Source organism: Motacilla alba, chromosome 1A, assembly GCF_015832195.1.
Source record: "Motacilla alba alba isolate MOTALB_02 chromosome 1A, Motacilla_alba_V1.0_pri, whole genome shotgun sequence".
In the NCBI taxonomy this organism is placed as follows: Eukaryota; Metazoa; Chordata; class Aves; order Passeriformes; family Motacillidae; genus Motacilla; species Motacilla alba.
In genome coordinates, this window is record NC_052031.1 from 46,929,763 (window position 1) to 46,953,178 (window position 23,416).

General features: G+C 46.0%; 1 protein-coding gene across 1 annotated transcript; it reads left to right on the plus strand.

The window, feature by feature from the left end:
• The first annotated feature begins 15,849 nt into the window (after positions 1 to 15,849).
• LOC119708716 (retinoic acid-induced protein 3-like) lies at positions 15,850 to 22,538 on the plus strand. The gene is made up of 4 exons (XM_038155435.1): positions 15,850 to 16,068; positions 18,546 to 19,501; positions 20,501 to 20,538; positions 21,224 to 22,538. Exons 2-4 carry the CDS (start codon positions 18,577 to 18,579, stop codon positions 21,314 to 21,316), a joined length of 1,056 nt encoding a protein of 351 aa, XP_038011363.1. The 5' UTR covers positions 15,850 to 16,068; positions 18,546 to 18,576; the 3' UTR covers positions 21,317 to 22,538.
• Positions 22,539 to 23,416: the final 878 nt, after the last annotated feature.

A 23,416-nucleotide genomic window follows, 5' to 3' on the forward strand; every position in this document is an offset into this window, starting at 1 on the left:
TGTCATATTTTTATGGTTGAAGCTCAGGTGAAGTTTCAATGAAAGCTGTGTTCTAAAAAAATGTTCAGTGGGAATGTTTGCAGTTTGGAACAGTTCTGCACTTCCAAAGTCTATAATGAGAAGGTGATAATTTATATATTTGTAATACATATTTTAAATTGTGTTTTATGGTTTTGATTTTTAGTACTGTGTAGTTGAGTACTTGGGACAATAACAAATAGGGATAGAGTGTTTTTCATTTAAATGTTCTAGAGCTAACAGAAGTGGGTCAACCCTTGTGAGGGGAGAAGTAAAATTAAACCTGGATGTTAGTGTGGATAACTAGCTTCAAGATAAGTGACAATAGCTGCAAAATAGCAGCAGTCCCTGCAACTACCCAGGGGTCCAGTACAGAAGCTGCATTGAACTGACCCATCTGAAAAGGAGTTGTCCATGTCAGTTCCCCAGTGCCCATGCACCTCCTGCCCAGGGGCTGCAAGGGAAGGCAAGGGCCAGAAAGCACAGCTGGGAGCCAAAGTGGGCAATCCAATTTCTGTGGCAGCAGCCTGAGCCTAAATCTTCTAAAAGTAATGAGGCACACATGAACTCATTCAAGGATGTGACAGCCCACCTGTCCCCCTGCCCCCAGGAAGGTAGAGATAACTAAAGAGGGAGAGCTGAATGCCATGACTTCCTAGCAACACCACTAACTTGTGCTGAGAAGAGTCTCAGTTCAGGAGGAATTCTCAGAAGTAACTGGCAATCTGGAAGGCCTTTGTTTACAAAGCAGGACTGAAGTTAGTAAAAATTCACAGTTTAACCAAGCCCAGAAGAAGGAAAATAACAAAGATACTTAAAAGCTCTTGAACATACCTAAGAAAGAATGGAATTCTTGGCATGACCTGTGAAAAACACAGGCATGTACCAACCACTCTGGTGATGTATAAATGTGAAGTTGTGGTTTGCCTGCAATGACATGTAAGGAGCTTCTGTAAACATTCAAGTGAGCAATTAATTATTGTAAATGTTGCAGAGTAAATGCTATAAAAATCCAGCTTTGGTGCCAGATGTAGTTCACGTAGTCATTCTGAGTTCTTGCTCCTCTTCCTTATGAACTTAGTAGATTTTCCTTTTTTTTTTTTGGGGGGGGGGGACCCCCCAACAATTGTAAGCATGGAGAATCAGAATATGAGTTTCTGACAGAATCCCAAGATTTGGAGTTAACTCCTGAACTTTAAAAAAAAAGGTTGAAAGATATTTTCTTAGTTTTCAGATGTCTTTTGCTCGTGGTCTGACTAGGAAAGCTCCTTTTGAATAACAACATTTAAAAGGGAGAACTAAGGAAGTTTTGTTCCTCTGGCACCTAAGAAATGGAAATGGTTACTTGATCTCTGGCGCAAGGATGAATACAGCCATGCCTCCAGTGCTGTATCTCTTCCTGAGGACCTTTCAAATACAGAACCTTAGGGTGATGACAATAACACTTTCTCTCTGCTTCCAAAGCCCCCCTGGGGCACCAGTGTTTGCCTGCCTGAGCATGGTAATCGAGTATCCCTCATGCCATGCCTCGTGGTAGGATGTGTTGGACTGTGCCAAGGTCCTGCCCAGCTGTGCAATAGAAGACAGTGGCACTGTGCAGTTTTTAGATGTTGATATTGTAGGTCCTCAGGGAGGGGTGGATGCTTTTGGAGTTGGTTCAACACTTTTTCAGGGAAGCACCTACAAGCCTGAAGCTGTGTTTCCTAGAGGTTAACACAGGGTAATTTTGCATGCCCAAAGGGAAGAGAACTCTTTACCTTTGCCTGCACTTCAGGAGGATTCTCATCACTGAGGAAATGTATGTGCTGGTCTGTTGCCTCTCTCTATGATAAAGTTGGGATAGAACTCATGTAAAAGGCTTCTGCCTTCCTTTGGGCTTGATGCTTGTAAAGGCTCCTGAGGAAAGGGAAATGTAATGTGGGCTTCCTATGCAAAAAGGGGGAAAAGTTTTTTCTTGCATCTCACAGACACCATTGCTTCTGTCCATCACTTCCTCCTCCCTTTTTGATATTTTCAAGGAAGGTAGGTTTTTTGGCATTTATTCCCATTTGAACCTAAGTCCCCTCCTTAATCCTGCTCAAATTTTTCACTCACAAACATGCCTCTGTGTAAAGGAAAGCAAATAGCAATACTTGCTCTGCAGGTTATCTGTGTGATATAGATGGAGGACTGCATGATAAGGGTGAGCTGCTTTGGTTATGCAGGCTTCCAGAAAAAAAAAAAGACTCCTTTGTGTGCTTTTCAACATTTGCTCCATCCCATGAATACGGCTAAAGCATGAAATTTATTGGCTTTGAGGTAGGAGAAAGTCTTTTGCACAATAAGAGTTGGAGTCACAAAAGTACCTCCTTTCCTGCAGCAGCAATGTAAGGATCCATGGAGCAAGCCTGGGAGAGATAGTATGGAGGATCATTCAGTTTTATTTAAAGCAACAGAAATTAAGGTACCCCAGAGTCATCCATGTAATTGCGTATACTTGGTCTTCTGTCTTAACTGTAGCTCAGTTGAAGAGAATTTATAACAGGAAATACCCAGCCTGATCCATCCTTGACAGCTTCTGTGCTTGGTGTATCATCAGCAGGGAAGTAATACTCCTTATCCTTCAATGTGTATTCAGAATGATAGATTTGCCACAAGTGAGTGATTTCCTATTACTGCTGCTCATGTGCATGCTTACAGGCTTGTTAAGCCTTTACCCTGGTGCCTGCCAGAGGCTGTCTTTGGTCGTTAAGGATTAGTCTTCTGCAAACACAATCAACACCACGAAGCAGACAGCCTAACAGACTCCTGACAAAGCAGCTTTCCGTGCCTGTAGTTGCAGGTTTCAAGATACTTCTTGGCGATCCTGCAGAGCTTTGAGCTGTTTTCCATTGGATACACTCAAGGGATGTATATGTATCTTAGTCTAGCCTTCCTCCACCTGTTGGTGAGAATTTCTTCAGTATTATCTAGGAATCTTGGGGTTGCCTTCCCAATTTTCAAAAAGAATTTAGATAAAAATGCAAACTTTTAAAAATGAAAAAAGGCTGTTCTCTCCAAAATGGAGAGAGCAATGTGAGCAATGATTATAAATGATCTGTGGAAGAAATGTCAGAAACAGATTTTTTACTATGTTCTGTCTAAAATCGAACTTAGACATAAGCACAGGCAGATGTGAGGTCATCTGGCTGGGTGTAGCCAGGCCTTCTCATCTTGGGTGAGTCCGTTAGAGAGCTCTTCCTTGCAAAAAATCTGCCAGTGTTTTGTGACGCTTTGGTTCTTCCAAAGCTCCTACTCAGATATGACTTCTATACTCCAGTTGTACTGCTTCTGTCTAATTCAGAGGATAACTTTTTGAAGATCCGTCCTCCATATTCTCAGGCTATTCCCTCCTCTTTCAAATGCTGCCACCTGGTCTGTCTGATGAACAGTTTATCATTAGTGTGGAAATTCCCTCTCCATCAGGGTTGCATTAAGCTGATGAGGGGGAATCACTGTCACTAGTCTTGCTCTTGTATTTGCTCGGACTGTTTGTGAATATGTGACTGCTGTGTCCTCTGAAAATCCTATGGCAGAAAATGGTGGCTCTCTTGGATGTAGTAGAAGCAGCAAATGTAGGGGAAGACTTGACTACGGCAAGGGCCCTGTTAGCTTTCTGTTGTTGATGAACCTGTTGTGCAATGGCAAGGGAGCTTGCTGGAGGGCATGGTATCAATTAAATCTTTGAGTATCTTTATCTTACACATACAGCCAATAAGGCTTCCTTTTTTTCTTTTTTCCTTTTAACACAAGCAGCCTTTTGGAAAGCTAATTCCTCTGTTCTTTCTTGAGAAGGAAGGTGGAGCCCCTGAACTGGCTGTCCTCTCTGCCAGCCAGAATAAACAGATTAAAACCTTTGAGAGCTCTCCTCCTCTGTCATGTTCTTTAGCTTCCACTACTTGGGCCGGGGCAGCCTCAGCTGCAAGCGTCCAGCTTTGTTAGCCCTTTGTTTCTCTGGTCACCTGAGATCTACAGGACTGTGTATTACCAATTTATATGGACAGCTCAGAAAATGTGCAGGTGGGGATGCTTTTGTGCCTCAAATGGCTTGTGGGTTCATGTCCAGAAATATGCTGAAGTCTGTGGAAAAGACAGTGCTGTAAGTTATTGACACTTGAAAATACAGGGATAAAGAGGAGGACTGATGGGTGGAGAGGCCCTCTTTTCCAGCAGGATACCGAATTTGCATGAAGCTGTTATCTCTCTTGGTGGGAAAAGACTTTTGACAAATAGAGAACTGAAGCCAGGCACGGTTGGGTGACCTTGCTTTGAAGTGACTTCTGTGATCTGGATACTCATTTTCCTCTGCCTTCATGATGGCAGGACAAATGAGTAAATTTCTGCTTGCTTTGCCAAAGTAGAGCCATGAGCCTTAAAACCAGAAGCTGTGAGCCTTACAATGAATTCCGTATAGAGGGAATTCTGTGTAGCTTGTGAGCTTCTGTGCTGCCCTGGGTTCTGTCTTCGGCTGGAAGGCTTTTCTCCGTGACTGATATGGGCGATGGGCTGAGCCTCGCAGCAGAAACCAGAATTGCCTGACATACAAGGTGCTGGTACACCAGAGCAGGTGAGCCTGCCTGGTCTGCATGTCGGCAGAATCCCAGAGGCATACTTGGCATCTTTCTGCTCTCCTGAATTGTCTTGCTGGGTTGCATCATTACCCAGTCCGCTCCCATCATTTGATCAGATAAGGCTTACCAAGGGATTCCACTAAGCTTTGGAAGCATTCAGTGACTGGTATCTTGGGACAGTGATGCTTGCAGGTGCGTGAAGTTAGGGAAGCACCTCTCCTGTGACTGTGGGACAGGGAATCTCCCTGTGCAGGCTGGGGTAGGGAAGCCCCTCTGCCTGAGTGCAGCTACCCTCCCTGCCTTCAGGCTTCTCCACATGGACTGACTTGGTTCTTTGGAAGCATTGGCCAAGGCTTCCCTTCACATAATTAACTGACAATGATGTGCTTTGTTTCTTCAGCTGGCACAGAGCTGCTGAGTTCTGCTGAGATCCTTCCCAGGCAAGATTTCCTCTTGCTCAACATGTCCCAGAATGTGTTGCATTAGTAAGCTTCCATTATTTTGTGGTTTTTTTGGACCTCCAATCTTCTCACACCACCTGTAGCCTCTCCTACATGTTTGAATCCCTTCCTTTACCACGAAAGTCTCACATATGCATCCCCTTTTCTAAGCACCTTCTCCATTCTCTCATGGCTTGTGCCCAGCCTTGCCCCTGCAAACAGCCTGCAGCCAGGCCCTCTCAACAGGGCTGGTTCTGTGCTTTGCTGTTCATACTGCGTTGCAATATGGTCCTTCTCCTGTCTGTTTAACAGGTGTCTGCCCAAGCTGTTTGCATCCAGTTCTGTTCTGCCTTTGTTTTCCAGAGTATAGGGAAGACATGAGCTGCCTCAGCACTTCCCACGTGGCTCTCCCAATCTTAGTGGTAATTTAGGAAACACTTGTGTGCCTTGAAGCCTCTTGCCAGAGGAAACTGCTACAACCCCTGTGCAGGTAGAGGTTCCTCCACTGCACACCTGCAGGCACATCCCACCTCAGTTGTAAAGGGTCTGGCTGGAATCTATGTTTCCGGGTGCTCTGGAAAATACCAAACAAGTAGGTATATGATAGAAAGTAACAGAGATCCTGTTGGGCTCTTTAGGCAAGTATCTTGTTAATTAATGTTAATCTTGTTAATTAATTAACAATGCTTGTTAGGAAATGATAGTTTATTTATATTCAACAACTTGTTTCAACTCATTACTTGTAGTAGTCAACTCTTTTTGATAAGTTACGAGAAGGATGGTTAGATCTAGGGCACGACAATCAAAATTTTGTGCTGTCCTGCAAGGTTAGGATACATCCTAACCAGTAATAGTTTCAACAGTGTCATTGTTCAGCTCGATGATTATAAATGAGTAGTTAAGAAAGTCAGATTTCAATTGGCCAGCAGAGGTTTTAACCATGCACACATCTAGATTAACCACTCCGGAGATTGGGGATTATCAACTGTTACGTAATAGCAGACTTTTTTTCAATTGGAACAGGACTGTTAACAGATGCTGCATTTGCTAAAGAAACCGGATTGTCATGTAATACATCCAGAATGTGTGCTTTGTTTGGCAGAATCATGCATGTGGATTGCTGCTTTTCTTTGCCTTTAGTGACAGAACACTGCTGATCAGACAGGTGAATCATTAGAGGCTGGATTTAGTTCTTATTTGGGTTGTTAAGTAAGAACTGAAGTTGGTTTGGTTCAGTTCTGGTTCAACACAGCTTCTTCTGACTGAGGGAAAGCTAACCCCATATACTGTAAAATCTCATGGTAACTTGAATCCCATGTATATCACAGCTCTGTAATTTGATAAAGCCCTTGGAGCAATAATATTGCTCAAATCCATAGCATATGTGGGTGGGATCCCTTCATTCGCATACAGCACTGGCTTGCTTTTTTTCTTTTTTTCAAATTAGTTCAAGCCACATAATGGAATGTGTTTTGTGCCAAGCAGAAGGTCTGTGCTAAAATTTGTAGTGATTCTATGTGCCTTTTAAAATGTAGGCACAAAGACACTGAATTTTCTGTGTGATCAAATAAACCTCCCCACAGGTCCCAGAGAGGGAATAATTCTTGCTTGTTGAACTGCAGCAGCACTACCTGGTGCCCAAAAGCTGATGGGTCTTATCCTGGGTGAGGTCCCGTCTGCAGCCAGAGATTCCTGGAAAAAGCAATATATAGCCTTTTAAAGAGAGCTACTCATGTTCTAGTTGGTATTTCATGACTGCAAACAAGTGTCTGTTATAGCAGCTTGTTCATAATGAACAAGGAAGGGATTATCAGGCAGTGCAACAACTTTGGAAGAGGAGAAGAACGTGCTGCAGAGAGGCAAGGCTTCTCCTTGGCTTATCGCGCACACACCAAGAGGCATCCCTCATCTCTGATGCTTTTCTGGATTGCTCATACCCTTAGCTGAAGCTGTGTTTGCATTTCTGAAGAGGTTAATTGGCAATTAAAGCTCCACTCAACCCTTCCCTGGGGTATGGTTGTCACTTACAGTGTCACTTTTGTTTACCAGGCAAAATAGCCAGGGCTGCTGGGTCTGGAGAGCAACAGGGTGCCCAGGAGCTCCCATGGGAGGCTTGTCCATCACAGCCTGCAGCCAGCTAAGTGGCCCAGGAAAGAAACATAGCACAGCCAGAAAGGGGCTCCTTAGGTTGGAATTACTGCTACAAATGGTTACACAGGCTCTCTTTCTCTTCATACTGCAAGCCAGAAGCTTTGTAAACCTTCTCTGTTTCAGCCAAGTCCTCTCCATTTGGCTATTAATAATGATTGCACACTAATATTCTTCCCCCTCGCTTAGGAGAGCTCCTGGGTTGTCAAGAAGTTTGGAAGGAAAATAATCAATGCCAGGGACATGGCAATCAATTGTATTTTTTGTCTAGTTCAGACCTCACCTTCTCCTAGCCCTGGGCACAACATCCAATCTGGAAGTTCACATTTAACAGTTTAATGCTCTTTTCTAATCCAATATTGCAGCTTGTCATTGTAAACGTGTCAGGTTTACAATATCTTTAGTGACCATAGCAAATGTGAGATAGCAAGTATTTCCACAGAAATATCTGAAATCAGGAGAGGAACTAAATGAAGCTGTGAGGTGAGACAAGGAAACTATCCCAGCAGCAGATCAAGAGATGATCTTGCTTTTGAGTTCTGACAGCTGGTCTGAATTGTCAGTGGAAATTTCCATCTGAACTTTCAATGGAATAATGGATTTTTGGTCAAATGAGTGAAGAAGAGTATCTGTGTATGTGTGAGTGTTTAAGACTATATATTTGAGGGATTCTTTTTTCTTTGCATGAATCAGAAAACTTAAAACAATAATAGTAGGGATTTTATGCAGACTGCATTTTTCAGTTAACTTTCCCTTTGAGATTTCCACTTTTATTGTGAAAGATTTAAAGGGAGAATAATTAAATGGATTATGTTAGGCCTTCAGTTCCCAAGTACTTAATCTCTCTGGCTCTGATTCAAATCTATGGCCTCAAGTGCTCTATCTTTAAAAAGTGGAGCTACTGAACTAGATAGCATTTAAAGAGTGCACATCTTTTGGATCTGGCATCCCAAAGCAAAGGAGACCTATTGCAGAGGAACAGCAGATACGCTGCATATCCTGCAGTGAATTTTCTATGGAAAACCATTCTCAGTGATGCTTCTGGCTTGCAATTGCCCATTCTCTTTCTCAACCTGCCTGCCATGCCTGGCTTGTTGTTGTCTTCTTTTACTCTTCCCTCCCCTAGCTATTGCTTCCACCTCACACCTTGCAAGTCCTGCATCTTTATCTAGTTGTAGTAGCATTGCAGCCGCAGCAGCCAGAGCGTGGCAGGCAGTGCGAGGCTGGGTGTGGCTGACGGCGGGGTGTGTGTGCTTGTGCGCAGGTATGTGTGTGTTTGGGTGTGTGCCTGCCAAAATTAGGTAGAAACTGCAGAAAGAGGCCTCATTTTACAAAAGCCAACAGGAATGCTATCAGGCCTCTGAAACACACCCATGTCGTTGGTATGTCCCTTTGGGAGCTCAGTGTCTCTGGTGATACTTGGGAGTTGGAGATTTCATAAAGCATCATAAAGTGATTAGCAAGTAGGCTGGAAAGAAACTTGAGAGACCTTAATACTGATGCAAGAACTGGTCACTTCTGGCAAATGCTGCATTAAGAGAATCATCTAAGAAAAGGGGTTTGGTGGGAGGAGTAAATAATTGAAATGCAGTCCTGAGCCTCCAGTGAGGCAGTATCCAGGGATACTGTGCCTGTGTTGTCCTCGAAGCAGGAAGAGCAGTCCACTTGCCTCAATGCACACCATGATGGAGGAAGCAGTGGAAGGAGACCTGCATGCATAATCTTGTGCCAAGTGAAAAGAGGGTGCCCAGCAATATGCTGGCCTTTTAAATGGAGGATACTGAGCTCTGTTGCCCAGCCAGCTCTATCCTCCACCCAGGATGAGCATCCTAAGCTATGATCTGTGCTCCCCCAGCAGTGGTGGGACCCACTGTGCATGCGATGTCCAGGCTTCCAGGGCATACCATCTACCTGTGCCCAGAACCAAGTGTTTCCCTAGGCTCCTGGGTTGCCACAGGGAGGAGAATCCTCAGGATTTGAGTGAAAGGGCATTTTGTGCATGCTGAAAACATGGCCCTAGCCCTAGCCTGATAAAGCACACATCCTGCTTTTCTGCTATCTCATCTCTAAGTATTTGCAAGGCTACAGTGGTCTTTTTGGCACACGCACGCTGAGCTGGGGAAGGACTTGAGCATGGACCAAGCTAGTTCTCCCCTGATGGATGCTGACATCTGAGTGAGTCCTTGAGCAGCCCTCCAAGATATCTGACATTTTTATGGTCATCTATAATCAGGACCAAGCAACAAACTTTATCTTGAGTGAACCATCAAGCAGAAGTGAGGCGTTGGCTTTATAAGTCATGTATATATAATCTGGTAACTATTACTCACTGGCATTTCTGCCAGGTAAGCACTGGCCTGGCACTTCTAACAGTCTCCAGCTGTAACCCAGAGGAACACAAACCATCTCCCCTCAAAGCACGAGCACCCACAGATTGTAATGCTCATGGCTCCTGGGAGATGGCTGTGTCTGTGGAACAGAGCAGGCAGGTGGAGTCTCCAGCTCTATCTCCCTCAGCTTTGCTGCCAAGCCCCTAGTGCCCTGAAAGAAACTGCACAGAAGAGAAGCTCTTTCTCCCAGGACAGCATCAAGACATCCTTCAGTAGGCCTGCCACCAGAGCACTCTGTGTTATCGTGTTCTTTGCTTTCATTTTCCTGAGGCCTGACTGAGATTCCCACTGTGGTTACCCACATGGTTCCTCAGCAACTCTCCAGCTCCACGAGGTGACACTGTGACTGATACTCAGAGAACAAAAACTGCCTGCCCTGGGGTCCTGCTCTAAACTGTAAGAAAATATTTGGGATCAGTAGGCTGTGAATTCAATTACTTGACCTTATCTTATAATTGTTCCTTATATTTTTCTCCCCTGGTGCTCATTTCTGTCAAGAAAAATCATAGCATTGATTAAAGGTTAGTCTGCACACATTTACCAAAACCTCTAGCTTCCTCCCAGGCTGTGGTTCTGCAGTCGGTAGCAGACTTGTATGCAGCCATTTCATAGAATTTATAAGGTTGGAAAAAATCTTCAAGATCATCAAGTCCAACCAGATGTCTCTGATTAAACATGAAACGCAACTGTATTTTTGGTAATTTATCCAGGAGAGACACTACTGAGTTTATGCCAGCTTTTATGCTGACTGCATGAGGACAAAGATCTGTGCTTGCATGAAGAAGCTTGTTGATAAAAAAATAGCCAAAATCTATCAATGTTTTTGTTTTTTCTTTTCTGATGAAGGTAAGAGGGAGGAGTGATTTATGTTGGATCTCATCTTTTCTTTGTGCTATTGTGGTGGTGTTTGATCCAGAAGCAGTAAAGAATTTTCTGTATCATTAAGCAGGGTCATTTTTGTGTGCAGCCTGATTCCCAGGAATGCTTCTTGCATGGAAGCAGTCTCCTGCAGAACCTCTTACCCAAGACATTGCTGGCTGGAGAAATCAGATCCCAGGGCAGGATGGCTGTCTCAGAATCTCTGTTTCCAACAGCCACCCATGAAAGAGGGAGCCTAATCCTCTCCCAGCAAGAATCTCAGCATGACTTTGCAACCCCACATTCCACAATGTGGAGAGGACAAGGAGGGAAAAGGGGAAACTACTCCAGACACAGTGGGCAAGGAATGCCAAAAAGGAACATCATTAGTGGCCAGACAAGGGTACCAAAACCAGGACTGGGACACAAGGAAAGCAAAGGCTGGCTCCTCCTGGAGTGCTTTGCTGAGAGTCTATCCATCACATCCCACTAGCTAAACATGCAGCCAGACATCCCCTCTCTCCTAAATCATTATCCCAGCCTTGGAGTCAGTCTTTCTGGGAGAGAGCAAATGCAGGTTCTCCTGGATCTTCCCTGGCCTGTCTTCCTTTTTAGGGATATGTTTTCAGATCCCTTGTTTACTGAGAGCTATTTTCCTAAAATGTCTGTTTATGTACAATACCCAGTCATACATAGCAGGGCAACTTGCTGCTTTGGGAATGCATCAGCATAAAAGCAAAGGAGGTTAATGTCATAAAGGAGGGCTGGAGCCTTCTCTGCTGAACTGGTAAGTGGGTGGGCACAGGAAACCTCCAGGAAACTACATGTAGAGGAATGGCTCAGTTGTCATGAGTGAAATGTTTCTCAGCATACTGGTGAAAGCCCTACAGGAGGTGATAAATCTAATTAATTTTTTAACTTGTTCATGGCCTTAAAAGCACCAGTTTTGTTATATGATAAGCCTCTTCCTCGCCAAAGTGATCACAGTCACAGTCTCAGCTGTTCTCCACTTATTTCTGCCCATTCTTCTTCCAGCTTCCACACTTGTGGAGTATGAAAGGCTGTGATACCTGTCCTCATGGGACAGGAGCATGTCCAAGGCATGAACTCAGCCCAGGTTCAGCAGGTGCTCCAGGAGCTACCCCCTGCCCCTGGGTTTCCAGGTACCAGGCTGTTCACACCTGGCATTGTGTGCAGAAGTGATCCTGTTTGCAGCATTGCAAGAGCATCATGTTCTTGGTGAAGGACCATGGCAGTCCATTTCTGTAAGCAAGGTCTTCTCACCAATTAGGAATGCTGGAACAGTTAATTGACAGGTTTGAAAGTTTCTCTTTATAGGATATACTCACTAACATTGATTTCAATATTTTAATGAGTCTCCTTGTTTTTTTCCTGACCAAATCTATCCCTTTCCCAGTAAATGAAAGTCCTCTACCAGGAATTAGAGCATTTAGGAGCCAGGAAGAGAAAGGAGTCAGCCAAAACCTGCTCATTTAAAGAAGGGAACCTCTTTGAAAGGAGGCAGCAGTCAGCACAGAAAGCAAAGCATTGTTACATACCAGAAATGTTTATATTTTTCCTGAGACTGAAAATGGCAGGAAGCACAGCATGCAGTTGGGAAGAACTGATAGCTGCAGAGACAAGTAAAGGCTGTGAAGGACACCAGAATGTGTTTCTTCTGCAATTATTTTAGATAATATTTACTTTTTGGTGCAACACTCTTCATTTCCAAAGGAAAACTATTCAACTCTTAGAGTCTTAGAGTTTTTGGTAATCCTTGGATACATGCTTTCAAAGCCAGAACATAATGGATTCAAGGGCAGGACACACAGGAAAAAATCCAGTATTATGCAAAGATCCCCCATGTCCCTTTCCAGAAACGACACCCTCTCCCTTGTCTCCTCTCCTGTCTTAGGCAATGGTGCCCTGAGCTGGCTGGCTGAAGACCCATCATCCCTGTGCCAGGCTCTTTCCAAGGGTGTGATAATGTTTGTACCTGAACTGATTTAAAGATGAAGAAAATGGATGGAGCTTGCTGTAATGTTAGCTCAGGATGACTGTGATAAGTACTGGCAGGGGGATGTTTTTCAGGGAGCAAGGCTGTTCTTATGTTATTAAGCTATCTGTTGTGCACAGGTAGCTAAGCAGAAGGAATGACACAAACCTATTCACAGTGCAGCCAATATCACTGGTCAGACATAAACATGTTATTTAGATACATTCCAGAGCGCCATGCACCATCTCTCCCCAGGCATCTGCTTGCCTTATTACTTGTCTTAATAAGAGATGTTATCTCAGTCCCTGCACCTCCAGACGTGCTTCCTTCCCCACGCCTGGCTGAGCTGAGGGGGCTGCAGCATTCTGCCTTTTGCTGTGACACTGAAGGCAGTGGAGAAGGGCTGGCCCAGGGCACTGGGCAGAACTGGGCACTCCCACCCCACAGGAGGGAGCAGAGCCAAGCAATGCCAGCAGCAAGAAGGGGCAGGGAGCAGAGCTGACTCAGAGGGAGAGCCCAGCTCTCATCCTGCTGCCTGAGGACTGCGAGTTGTGAGTGCCTGTTGCCCAAAGGGGTCAGACCCTGCTGCTGTCCCTGACTCTCCTTGTCAACTATCCTTCCCACTACCAGCAGCCAGCTTGCTTGTCCAGGGCTGCAATATGGCCAAAACAAGCAGTTCTGCTACCAACAGCCTCCCATCTAAAGGAACTTCCAGCATTGCCAGCATTTTACTGCTGAATTGTGTTTAAATTATTTTGGAGATTTGCTATGCAATTCAGCTGTCAAGTGTAAAGATCTGTATCATTCTCTTGTCTCTATCTCTATTGGAAAGAAATGGGTAGTTCTCAGGTGTGATTTGGTTTGTCTTGAAGCAGATCAACTGCAACTATCCTGGAAGTGCCCCTTTCTCTCCAGCTACAGTGAGAATCCACATGACTGCTTCCAATGAAGTCTGCTCTGTAGACACCTAGGACTCAATTTGATTGTCCATACTCTGCAGCCTAGGGTCATTTGGGATTTTCTGTGTTATTAGAGTGAACTAATGCTCCAGAAGGATTGATTCCCACAGCTCTTGTATCTGCTATGCCATCCCTATGCTGCTCAATGAGTAACAGGTAACAGAGCTACAGCACCTTCAATTAATAATTTATCTATGCTGGTGTACCAGAATTAAGTCCTTACAGTGGACCAGGTACCTACATATCAGCTGGCCATCTCAACTCTGAAATAGCCAGGGAGATTGAGCACTCAATCCATTTGCTCTTACAAAGGTGATTTGAAGTGCCTAAGGGTATCCAAAACCATCTGCACAGGACTGCCAGATCTGATAGAGAAGGTATGGGAAATTCATGAGCTCCTGCAGTAGTCACTGGAAGTTGAGCAGGAGACACTGGGGCATCTCAACTGATGCTATGCTGGTGTGCAAGCAACTAAAGTGAGGCCTCAGGCAACCACACCTGGGAACACTTCAGTGTACACAGAAATAGGCACCTGCATCCAATCAGCTGGGACAGTCCTTCTGACCTTATGGCTGTTTGGGAGCTGAGACACTCAGGTCACATTTAGGTAACAACCATCAGACATCTAAATTTAGGTGCCTCTATCTGCAGGTTACATCCTGTCCCTAAAGCGAGGTGACAGCCATCTCACCTTTCTGGTGTGATCACTGTGCCATTTGTACTCACACATGCAGACCAGTGGTGCACTCCACCCTCCTTGGCACAGCATGAGAGCCAGGGACACCATGTGTCACACTACAGTGAGTCAGCAGCCCTCAGGCTCCTAAATCGCTTGGGATTGTTTTTAAAAGTAGCCCCATTAGCCTTCTGAAAGCACAGGTTATGTTTGATGACTGACTCTCATGGATTTCTCAGGCATTCTGAAAAATGTCTGTGTTACTTTTATCTTTTCTCCTTTTTTTCCCCTGATATAATTTGACATGGTCTATTCCATGAGGATTTTTGTGTCTGTGCAAATGCAGGGAAGTAGCTGGCAGCCCATAATGTGCTCTGACAAGATGCAAACAGGCTGTCAGTGACCAGTGACCTTTATAGCTTCTTGGGATGCTTTCCTAAGACAAGTTGGGTCCCACTGAGATGGTGCTAAGCTCCTCTCCATCTCTACTTATTTTCTCATTTTTCATAACTGCCTCCTTCTTGGCTGGCTCACTAAGCCCAGGACCTGCTTTAAAGTTTAAATTAATTTCATGGAGAGAAACCTGGTATGTCCTTTTCTAAGAAGCCTCAGGATTTTGCACTGAAATAAAAGTTGGAAGGACATGATGAACTGTCTCAGGGCTCAGCATGGCCCACCCCACAGTGACTGCACTGAGTGTTGCCTTTCACTGGATGAGCACTCATCCCTGCAGGTCCTTATGCACTTCTCTGGGGTATGGAAGAGAGGACTCTCTCGGATGAGTTTTTTTGCAGTCTCCACATGTGAGATTCAAGAAGGACCAGCACCCAGAAATAAGCCAGAAGCCCTAAACCAAACAAAATTAACAAGTAGATGAGACACCTGTGGGCATTTAGACCTCAGCACAGGCACGTGCAGCTGCTCTACCCCCACCCCTGATTTTGGGAAGGAGCACACACTTTGTGAGGTGAGGGGGATTTTTAGGTTTGGGGCTGTGTGGAGGGATTGAGTGCTTCATGTGGATAGGCCTTGATGTCAATTCCTTAATCAGGATAATGAAATACTCCCAGTGAGTAATATTTAAAATAACAAATGAAGTCACCAACACATTGGATATACTCGAGGATTTAGATGGGCTCGCGTTGATAGGTGTGTCAGGCCAGAGGCATAAAATGTAGAGCAAGGGGGAATTTGTCATTGCCTTTGCTCATTAACTGTTTGGGCCAGCAATTTGGACAAAGTGACTCAGTGCTCGCGAGCAGGCAGAACCGAGCCCGCGGAGAGCAAGGCTGGTCTGAGCGAGACACGAGGAAAGCCAAGCTGCCTCTTCCAGGAAAGATGCCGCTGGCTCTCACTGGCACGGGTGGAAGGGACAAGCAGAGCAGACGTGTCCCCACACGCATTCGCAGCACCTGTTGAGAGCCCGGAGGAAACAAACCATCTCCGGATCCAGGCTTGCCATTCCCGCTCTGGGCACCGCGGGCCCGCTCACACACCGCAGCCTCCTCATCGCCTCTTTGCGAGCAGTTTATCTGGCGAGAAAGCAGGCAAAGACACAAAAGGCTCGGAGCAGGGAGGGGACGCACTGCTATTCATAGTCGCGGTCCCCACCCACGGGTGCCAGGAGCCAGACAGGGGAGCACCTTATCAGGTGCCTGACTGAGCAGCATTCAGCGCTGTCCCAGCGCTCCATCCCCACCCCGACGCAGGGGTGAGTGCCCCGCTGACGTCAGGAGGCCTTACTTCATTTCCTGGCACAGGGGCCGAATTTTCGCAGCCTGTCCTGTGGGAGAGGAGAGGCGGTGGAACTGGAAAGGCGTGCTCAGCCCCACCTCCTCAGCCCTCCAGCTGTTAAAGCTCCCAGGAGCGGCGGGCGCGGAGCTGCCGCTCGGCCGGGCTTGCGGGAGCGGAGGTGCCCGGGTCCTGGTGCGCTGGAAAAGTGCCTCTCCTGGACGGAGCCTCCCTGCTGCCTTCTCCAGGCAGGACCCAGAAAGGTAACTCAAGGCGATGTGTTAGAGGATCCAGGTTGGGCCTGCCTTCTGCAGCTAGGTTGGGATGGCGTGCAGGACCATGGCTGTGCGGGCGTGGGGTGCCACAGTGACCTGAGAGTGCCTCCCGGCCGTGACTGTGAGGTGGGACTGCCAGCTGGGGCTGGGGAGACACCCCCGGGAAACGACTGAAAATTCCAGGGTGAATGGGTGTATTTCATGTACAAATATCAATGAGAAAGGAGGGTCAAGCTGAAGGGAGAAGACTGCTGCTCTCTCAAGCGAGAGCTATGATTTGAGGTGTGCTGTATAAGCTACCACAGCACAGGCTTCTTTGCACAGACTGCAGAGCCCCTTGGAATTCCCCTGGACACTGCTGTAGGTGCTGGGTGAGCAGACTTAGCTTCTGGGAAGCCACATCACCCAGGAGACAGGGTAGAGAGGCTCTTCATGCCTCATCATGTCACGCAGGCCATCTACCCTAGAAAAAAAGAGAAGGCGGTAAAAATGGTTGCAAGTGGCGCAGTTCTCCAAGTCGGGAAGGTTATTTCCATCCCATTTGTTCTTCTGGCTGTGGCAAGCACCACTTGCGCTCAGCACCGGTCAGGACCCAAAGCTATGGGTGTGCTCCGTGCTGTCATCAGGTCACTCACGCTGGCTCTCTGGGCTCTCCACGTGCCTCAACAGCGAGCACCAGTCTGTATCTGCCAGAGCTGTGAGCAGATAAGCTAATCTAATCAACAGTAAATGTCTGTGGATAAAATTTTAGAATTTTCTCTCTAGACTTGCAGACATTTATTATGCACAATTGTCCAGATAACCTAGCTATCTGTGCAAGAGATCATAAATGTCCAAAATTTTGTGTACATTGATTGTGGAAACTCCTTAATGTGTCATCCACTTATTCCATGCTCTCCATGGGAGTCCAAAGTTCCTGCATATTTGAATAATTTGCATTGTATTGTAGCCAGCCTTTTCAAGAGTTGCACATCTTTTACACAGTGATGTTAGAAGCTGGAAAAATATTTCCTCAATTCAGTTATAAGCAGGTCCATTGAAGTAAATGTGGGGCTGGGAGGGAGTCAATGGTATTTTCACCCTTTGTTCATCCCTTGGTTAGATCAACTAACCATTTATTAAAAACACAATCTGCGCTCACTGAAATCTGCTAGACCGGTTTGAGAACCAACTTCCGAAGTGCAGTATGTTGTTCTGGAGCAGGAAAATTAAGGCAAATGGCATAGTGAGCGCTAAAGTCTACATTTTGCAAGGTTGATTTTTTTTTTCCCCCTGTCTATTAGAAAGTCCCTGCTTTTCCAGTGTGAGTCACCATTAAGGACAGATTTGCTCATGTTTCACTGTGATATTGTATCTAAACTCCTCTTTTGATAGATTTTAGAGACTCAAGCCTAATGAGGAATTTAGTATGTAGAAATCAGTACCTGGCCCCTAGGGTCTAAACTCCCTTGCTGCAGTGATGTGCCAGAGGCCCCCATGCTATGGTTTCTGCATATGCTTCAAGCTCCTAAGAAAGTAGGGAACTTCATTCCCTTAAACAGCCCACTTAAGCTCTTTTATCCCCTGGGAGACAGATTTGCTCAGACAGCACTGAAGTCCTTAAGGTGAGACAGCAGGAGTGTGTTAGGGACCTTGACATCATTGGCTTGTGGACTCCTCATGCAGTAATTTGGTAACTTCTCACGCAGTGAACAGCATTGGCTCTGACATGTCAGGCCTCTCCTCAGTGCAAGGCACTATCTTGGGGAGGAGACTGAGGTCTTTGAGACACCTTATTGCTACACTGCCATGAAGAAGGAGAAATATGAGTTCAGGGCTAGTGTTTGGTGGCCTGTGTTTGCTGTTGAATTTGGAGTGAGAAGGGCTGTGCTGGAGGCATCTGAATTAGTTATCTGCGAGGTGAAAGGTGTTAAAGTTCTTCCTTCATTCATAATGGTAAACCAAAGCCAAAAGTGCTTCAGAGAATGTAAAAGGGGGAAAATGAATGTAAAAGAGAACAATGAGTTTCCTGTGCTGCATTGTTCATGTCTGAATCTCCCTGGTAAAAGGTACTGGTGTTGTTTGAACTTGTCAGAAGAGTGTAAACTGTGTTATGACTACAGCTGCTCTTGTATCACAGAAGTGACAAGGCAGCTCAGTCTCTGCACTGCAGGACACCAAGCAAGTGCCCACTGCAGTGCCTCACCTTCTCCCTGCTCGCCACACTCTTAAAATGTTGCACAACATCAGGCACAGTGCAGAGGACTTGCAAGGTGAATTGCCTCCTCCTGAGGGGCTTGGCTTGCCTTGATGGAGAGCCAATGCCAAACTTTGAGATGACTCTGCTGCTATTGCCCCATGTCCTTAGCACTGTGGTGTCCTTGCCCAGCGAGGTGGGGGTGGAGGTCTGTCCTGCCTCTCCTTCCCCACTGTTGACTGTACCCAGATGGTTGACTTGACAGCCTGTGCTTTCTCTTTTTCTACAGCTTTGGAGAGGTTTTTCAAGAAGGCAAGAGGATGACAACGTCACCTCCCCCAGGCTGCGGCAGCATCGGTTCTGACTACCACCTGCTCTGTGACACAGAGAAGGCCTGGGGGATTGTCCTGGAGTCGCTGGCTGCAGCAGGCATCCTCATCACCATTTTCCTCATCTGCTCGCTCTTCTTCCTCATCTGCAAAGTCCAAGACAACAGCAAGCGGCACATGATCTCCGTCTATTTTTTCTTTCTTTTAGGCACGCTCGGCGTTTTTGGTCTCACTTTTGCCTTCATCATTAAACTCAATGACAGGACTCGTCCCACTCGCTTCTTCCTGTTTGGAGTCATCTTTGCTCTCTGCTTCTCGTGCCTCCTCACCCATGCCTGCAACCTCAACAAACTAGTGAGAGGAAGAAAGCCCTTCTCCTGGCGGGTGCTGCTGCTCTTCATTGTTTGCTTTGCCCTGGTACAAGTTGTGATCAGCATTGAGTACTTAGTCACCATGTTTGTAAACCAGAGAGAAGAATTCCTGAATATGGCTCGGGAGAATACCAACAAGGACTTTGTCATGCTTCTGATCTACGTGCTCTTCCTGATGGCTCTGACCTTCTTGGTTTCCATGTTCACATTCTGTGGGCCATATAAAAGCTGGAAGAGGCACGGGGCGCACATCTTTGTCACTGTCCTGTTCTCCATTGCCATTTGGGTGGTGTGGATCACTATGCTCATAAAAGGCAACACGGTTTTAGACAAACCAATGTGGGATGATCCTGTTGTGGCCATTGCTCTGGTGTCCAATGGCTGGATTTTCCTGATAATGTATATTGTCCCCGAAATTTGTTTCCTCACTGCTCCTCTGAAGCTAGAGGATTACCCTCCAGAAAATGACTTCTGCCAACCCAAGTTCATAAAGCAGGCAACTGGAGTGGACAACCGTGCCTACACCCAAGATGAAATTGTGCAAGGTATGGTGAAGTGAATGACTCCACTGCCCCCCCAGCCCTAAACACACAAGCACCACTCATGACCTAAAAGAGGTGGGAGAGCTACAAGAAAAGATTTGAAGATGATAGATAAATGAGAGACTAGGAAAAAGTTTCAGACTGATGAAACTTTGGAAATGCCTATGAAAATTAATCTCCAGACATAAGGGAAATGAGTGAGAACCAATGCAAAAGCTAAAGTTGTGTAGGAAGAGTGACTGAGTAGGAGACTTGCTGCATGGCAGGGCTGAAATATAACTCTTTATGACCTTGCTATGTCTGGGAAGTCCATGTTGAAAATCGGGAGGGGTTTTTTGTTTCTTAGTGATGCATCAGCTCTTCAGGCCTATCTAGGTTATACCTTAGAGGTTATTTTTTCCAGTTCTGATCAGGTTCCCATATCCATATAAGAATGAATCTGTAATCCAAAAAGGAGGCAAGGAGGTCTTTTTTTTTTTTTTCCTGTATGAGTCTTTTGCCTGCTTGGACAAAGCAAAATTTTTCTATCAGTTGAGGTTTCCCAGACCTGTGGGTAGGAGATGTGATTCCTCTGGGTGTGGATTTGCTCCTGGTATCATGTTTGTCACTTGGAGTCAGACCCCCAGGTTTGTGAGAGAGTAGCCAAGAAAGGCTGTGCTCTCCCAGGGAATACCCTGAAGGGGGTCTTGTGCATGCAAGTGGGAGGGATTTGGCTGGTGGTGGTGACAGTAATTGTGAGGCAACAGGAGGTGTCTAAACTCCAAGGCCACCTGCGTCCTGTTATTTGCAATACCATTCATTCTTGCTTTCAGAAGGAAATATTTAATGTCCTCCACCTATGGATTTTAGCCAATTCCTGCCTGTACACTGCATAGTTAGACCAGTCTAAAAGCAGCTGCTCATGTAGCCACAGACCCTCTGAATCTCCCTTGACGTGGTATTTCTGAGCTACAGTGTAATGCTAATGCACTAACTTTCCCCTGCCTTTGTCTTGTCACACAGGAAACTACTCCCCATATGCTTCTCACTTTCAGATGAAGGTAAGTTCATGCCAGGTCACCCTTTTCACCACATGCAGGCCATAGGCTTCTCTTCAGGTGCTGGAAGGAAGGGAAGGAGAAGGGGCAAAGACAGATGGGCCTAGAGCAGGCTCTGTGTAGGCTGGCCTGTGCTTTGTATGGAGCCAAGTGATGCTGTGCCATGTTCGTAGAGGTGCCTGTGGCTGACTGGAAAGAAAGAGCTATGGCATGCCCGGGGACATGGGAAGGCAAGAGGGGCCCAATGGTTATGGTTTTCAGTACTTTGGGATTTGGTACCACATAAGAAGTCCTATTCCTCCAGTAAACTGTGCCCTTTCCTAGAAGAGTGTGCTTATTTCCTCAGCCCACGCCCTGAATGTATTCCCACCAGCAGACTCTGGAAGTTGCAGTGCAGATCCAGAGCGAGCAGTCTGCATGTCCACCTGTCCATTCACCAGTCCTCCTTCAGACCACAGCCTAGCCAGGTCTAGTAGCTCACATCATGTTCCCACATGGTGGGACCTGCTGACCTGTCTCCATCACTAGTTTGTTCTGCCAGGATCCTCTTCCACAGCTTTATTGGTCACATTCTCAGGAAACCTTCAGCTCTGTTTCTTCCTTCCTTCCTTTGTTTTCTTTATAAGCCTTGTTTTATTACTTCTGTCCAGTTTTCAAAGGTAAAAAGACTTCTGTGCTTCCTTTTCAGGCCATTGAACCCCAGAATGATTTCTCCATCCCTCGCCCCAAGGCCCGGACAAGCCCATACCATGACTACACTGGTGGGAAAAGCCCCATGTAGCAGCTCCACAGTGAGCAGAGACTAAGTGCCCCTCAGCAGAGGCACAGGGAATGGGCCACATGGTGACAAAGGAGATGATCCTGCAGAAGAATCAACCCACACCAGCAAAAAAGGAGAGGGATCCTCTTTCCCCCACACAGGCACCTTTGTAGCTCCCTGTTATTCTTCAGACACATCTTTCAGACACAGCCCTGGCCATCCTGTCCCTGCTCACTCTGTCTCCATGGAATGGAGCTTCTCTCTTCTGATGGAAGAGCATTCTGGCCTATTTCCAGCAGGAATGCTAGAGAAGCAGGAAGATCATCAGCTGGGTCTGTGACTGGCTCTGCCCCAGACAGGACCTGCTTTAATCAGCTCATGGGGGTGCCTGCACCCCTCATCTGATGGGAGAAGAGGAAGGAACAGGAGCATCAGCCCTACACATTCCTTCTTTCTGTCCACCCACACAGATGTCTCAGGTCCTGCTGAGGAAATCTTTATTTATCCCCTCTTACTTTTGTGTCCACTCCCAGCCCTGCCTGGCTGTCCTTCAGAGATCAGTAGAGAAGAGACAGAAAAAGAATATTCAATTTTTCATCTTCATATTTGCTTCCAGCACCTTCCTCATCATCTAGGGCCATGCTGGAGCTGGGGAGGAAAACTTTAAAGTCATAAAACCATCTACACCAATTTACCCTGACACATGTTCCAATTCATGTTCTAACAGCTTCCTTTCCAGCTCTGGCTCCTACCCACGTGCGTCAGCTGAGCTCCCCAAGGTGCCTGCCCCCCTGCAAACTCTCCCTCCCCACCGCAGCCATTCCAGGCTCTGGATCCCCAAAGACAAAGCCTCTTCCATGTGGCTCCTTGCAATACCCTGGTGGGATATAATCCTGTGAACCCTGGATCTCCACCTCTTCCTGAGTGTGTGAGATTTACACAAACATTTCCCAAGCAGCCAGGTTACAGAGGGCAGACACCCTTCTTCCCAGGCATGAGTGAGCAAAAGTGTGTGTGTGTGGTGTGTGGACTGCGCCCTGGTGATGAGCAATGAGTCTGCAGAGTTGAATCATTCTGTAACCTGCTTTGCATCTGATAAATAGCTTTCCATGGTATTTCATCTGTAACTACAGAGAGCTCTCCAAGTGGGTGTGTGTGGTGCACTGGCGTCTGACACAGCTGTATATTTATTTAGTACTTTGTATATGGACTGTTTAATTAATAAAATCCCAAACGGCCTGTCTATGAGTAACTGGTGTTCTTCCTTGGGAATGTGATTCCTGTAATGGATGGTGGAGTGATAGCTCTCCATGGGTTGCAGTGGGCCACCTCTGGGAACTTGCACTTAGGGAAAAATGGCAGAGATGCTTCTTTGAAGCTGTCATTGTGGACCAAAGATCAGCTGCTTGACGGTGCAGAAGAAGGGTTAGTAGCTTCTCCATGCTACTTTTCTTGAATAAAGTTGATTCAATGTTAGGACTGCTTAAGAAATGAGGAAATATAAATCCAAGGCACAGCAAGCAAATGCCAGAGGAAAGATGTGAACTTTTCATCACTACACATGTCTCTGTCTGCTGTGTCAATACTCCTGTATTTTTTCACTTGTCTCTTGCTGGGTACTTGCATGATCAAGAATAGGAAAGGAGCTTGTAGGTGTGTAATTCAGTTTGTAAAAAGATGCCTTTCTGAATGCGTGTAATGTTTTCCTTTTACAGTAGGAACAATATCAAAGCAAAATCATATCAGTGATGATGATGATAATAATTTTTAAACCTCCTGATAGTATGAGGCTATAATTTCCCTTTTTAGAGAATACTCTCTGATAGGATTCTACATGGTGTGTTATGCTACCACATACCCTTATGCTTGGCAAGTAAACCCGTTCCTCAGGCACAGTGAATCAGGCAACCTGGGTCTTCCCCGCTCTGCCTCCCAGCACTGAAGGGCAGCACAAGAACATCTGAGGCTTCTGAATCCCTTGGCATGAGAAAGATCCCTCCTAAGGATTGATTTTTAAATGTAGCACAGGATAACTTGCCTTTTTCTAGTAAATTTGAGGTGGAAATGATGCTAATCATCCCTCCTTTCTTCCACCTCCACAGTCCACAGGTGTAACACAGG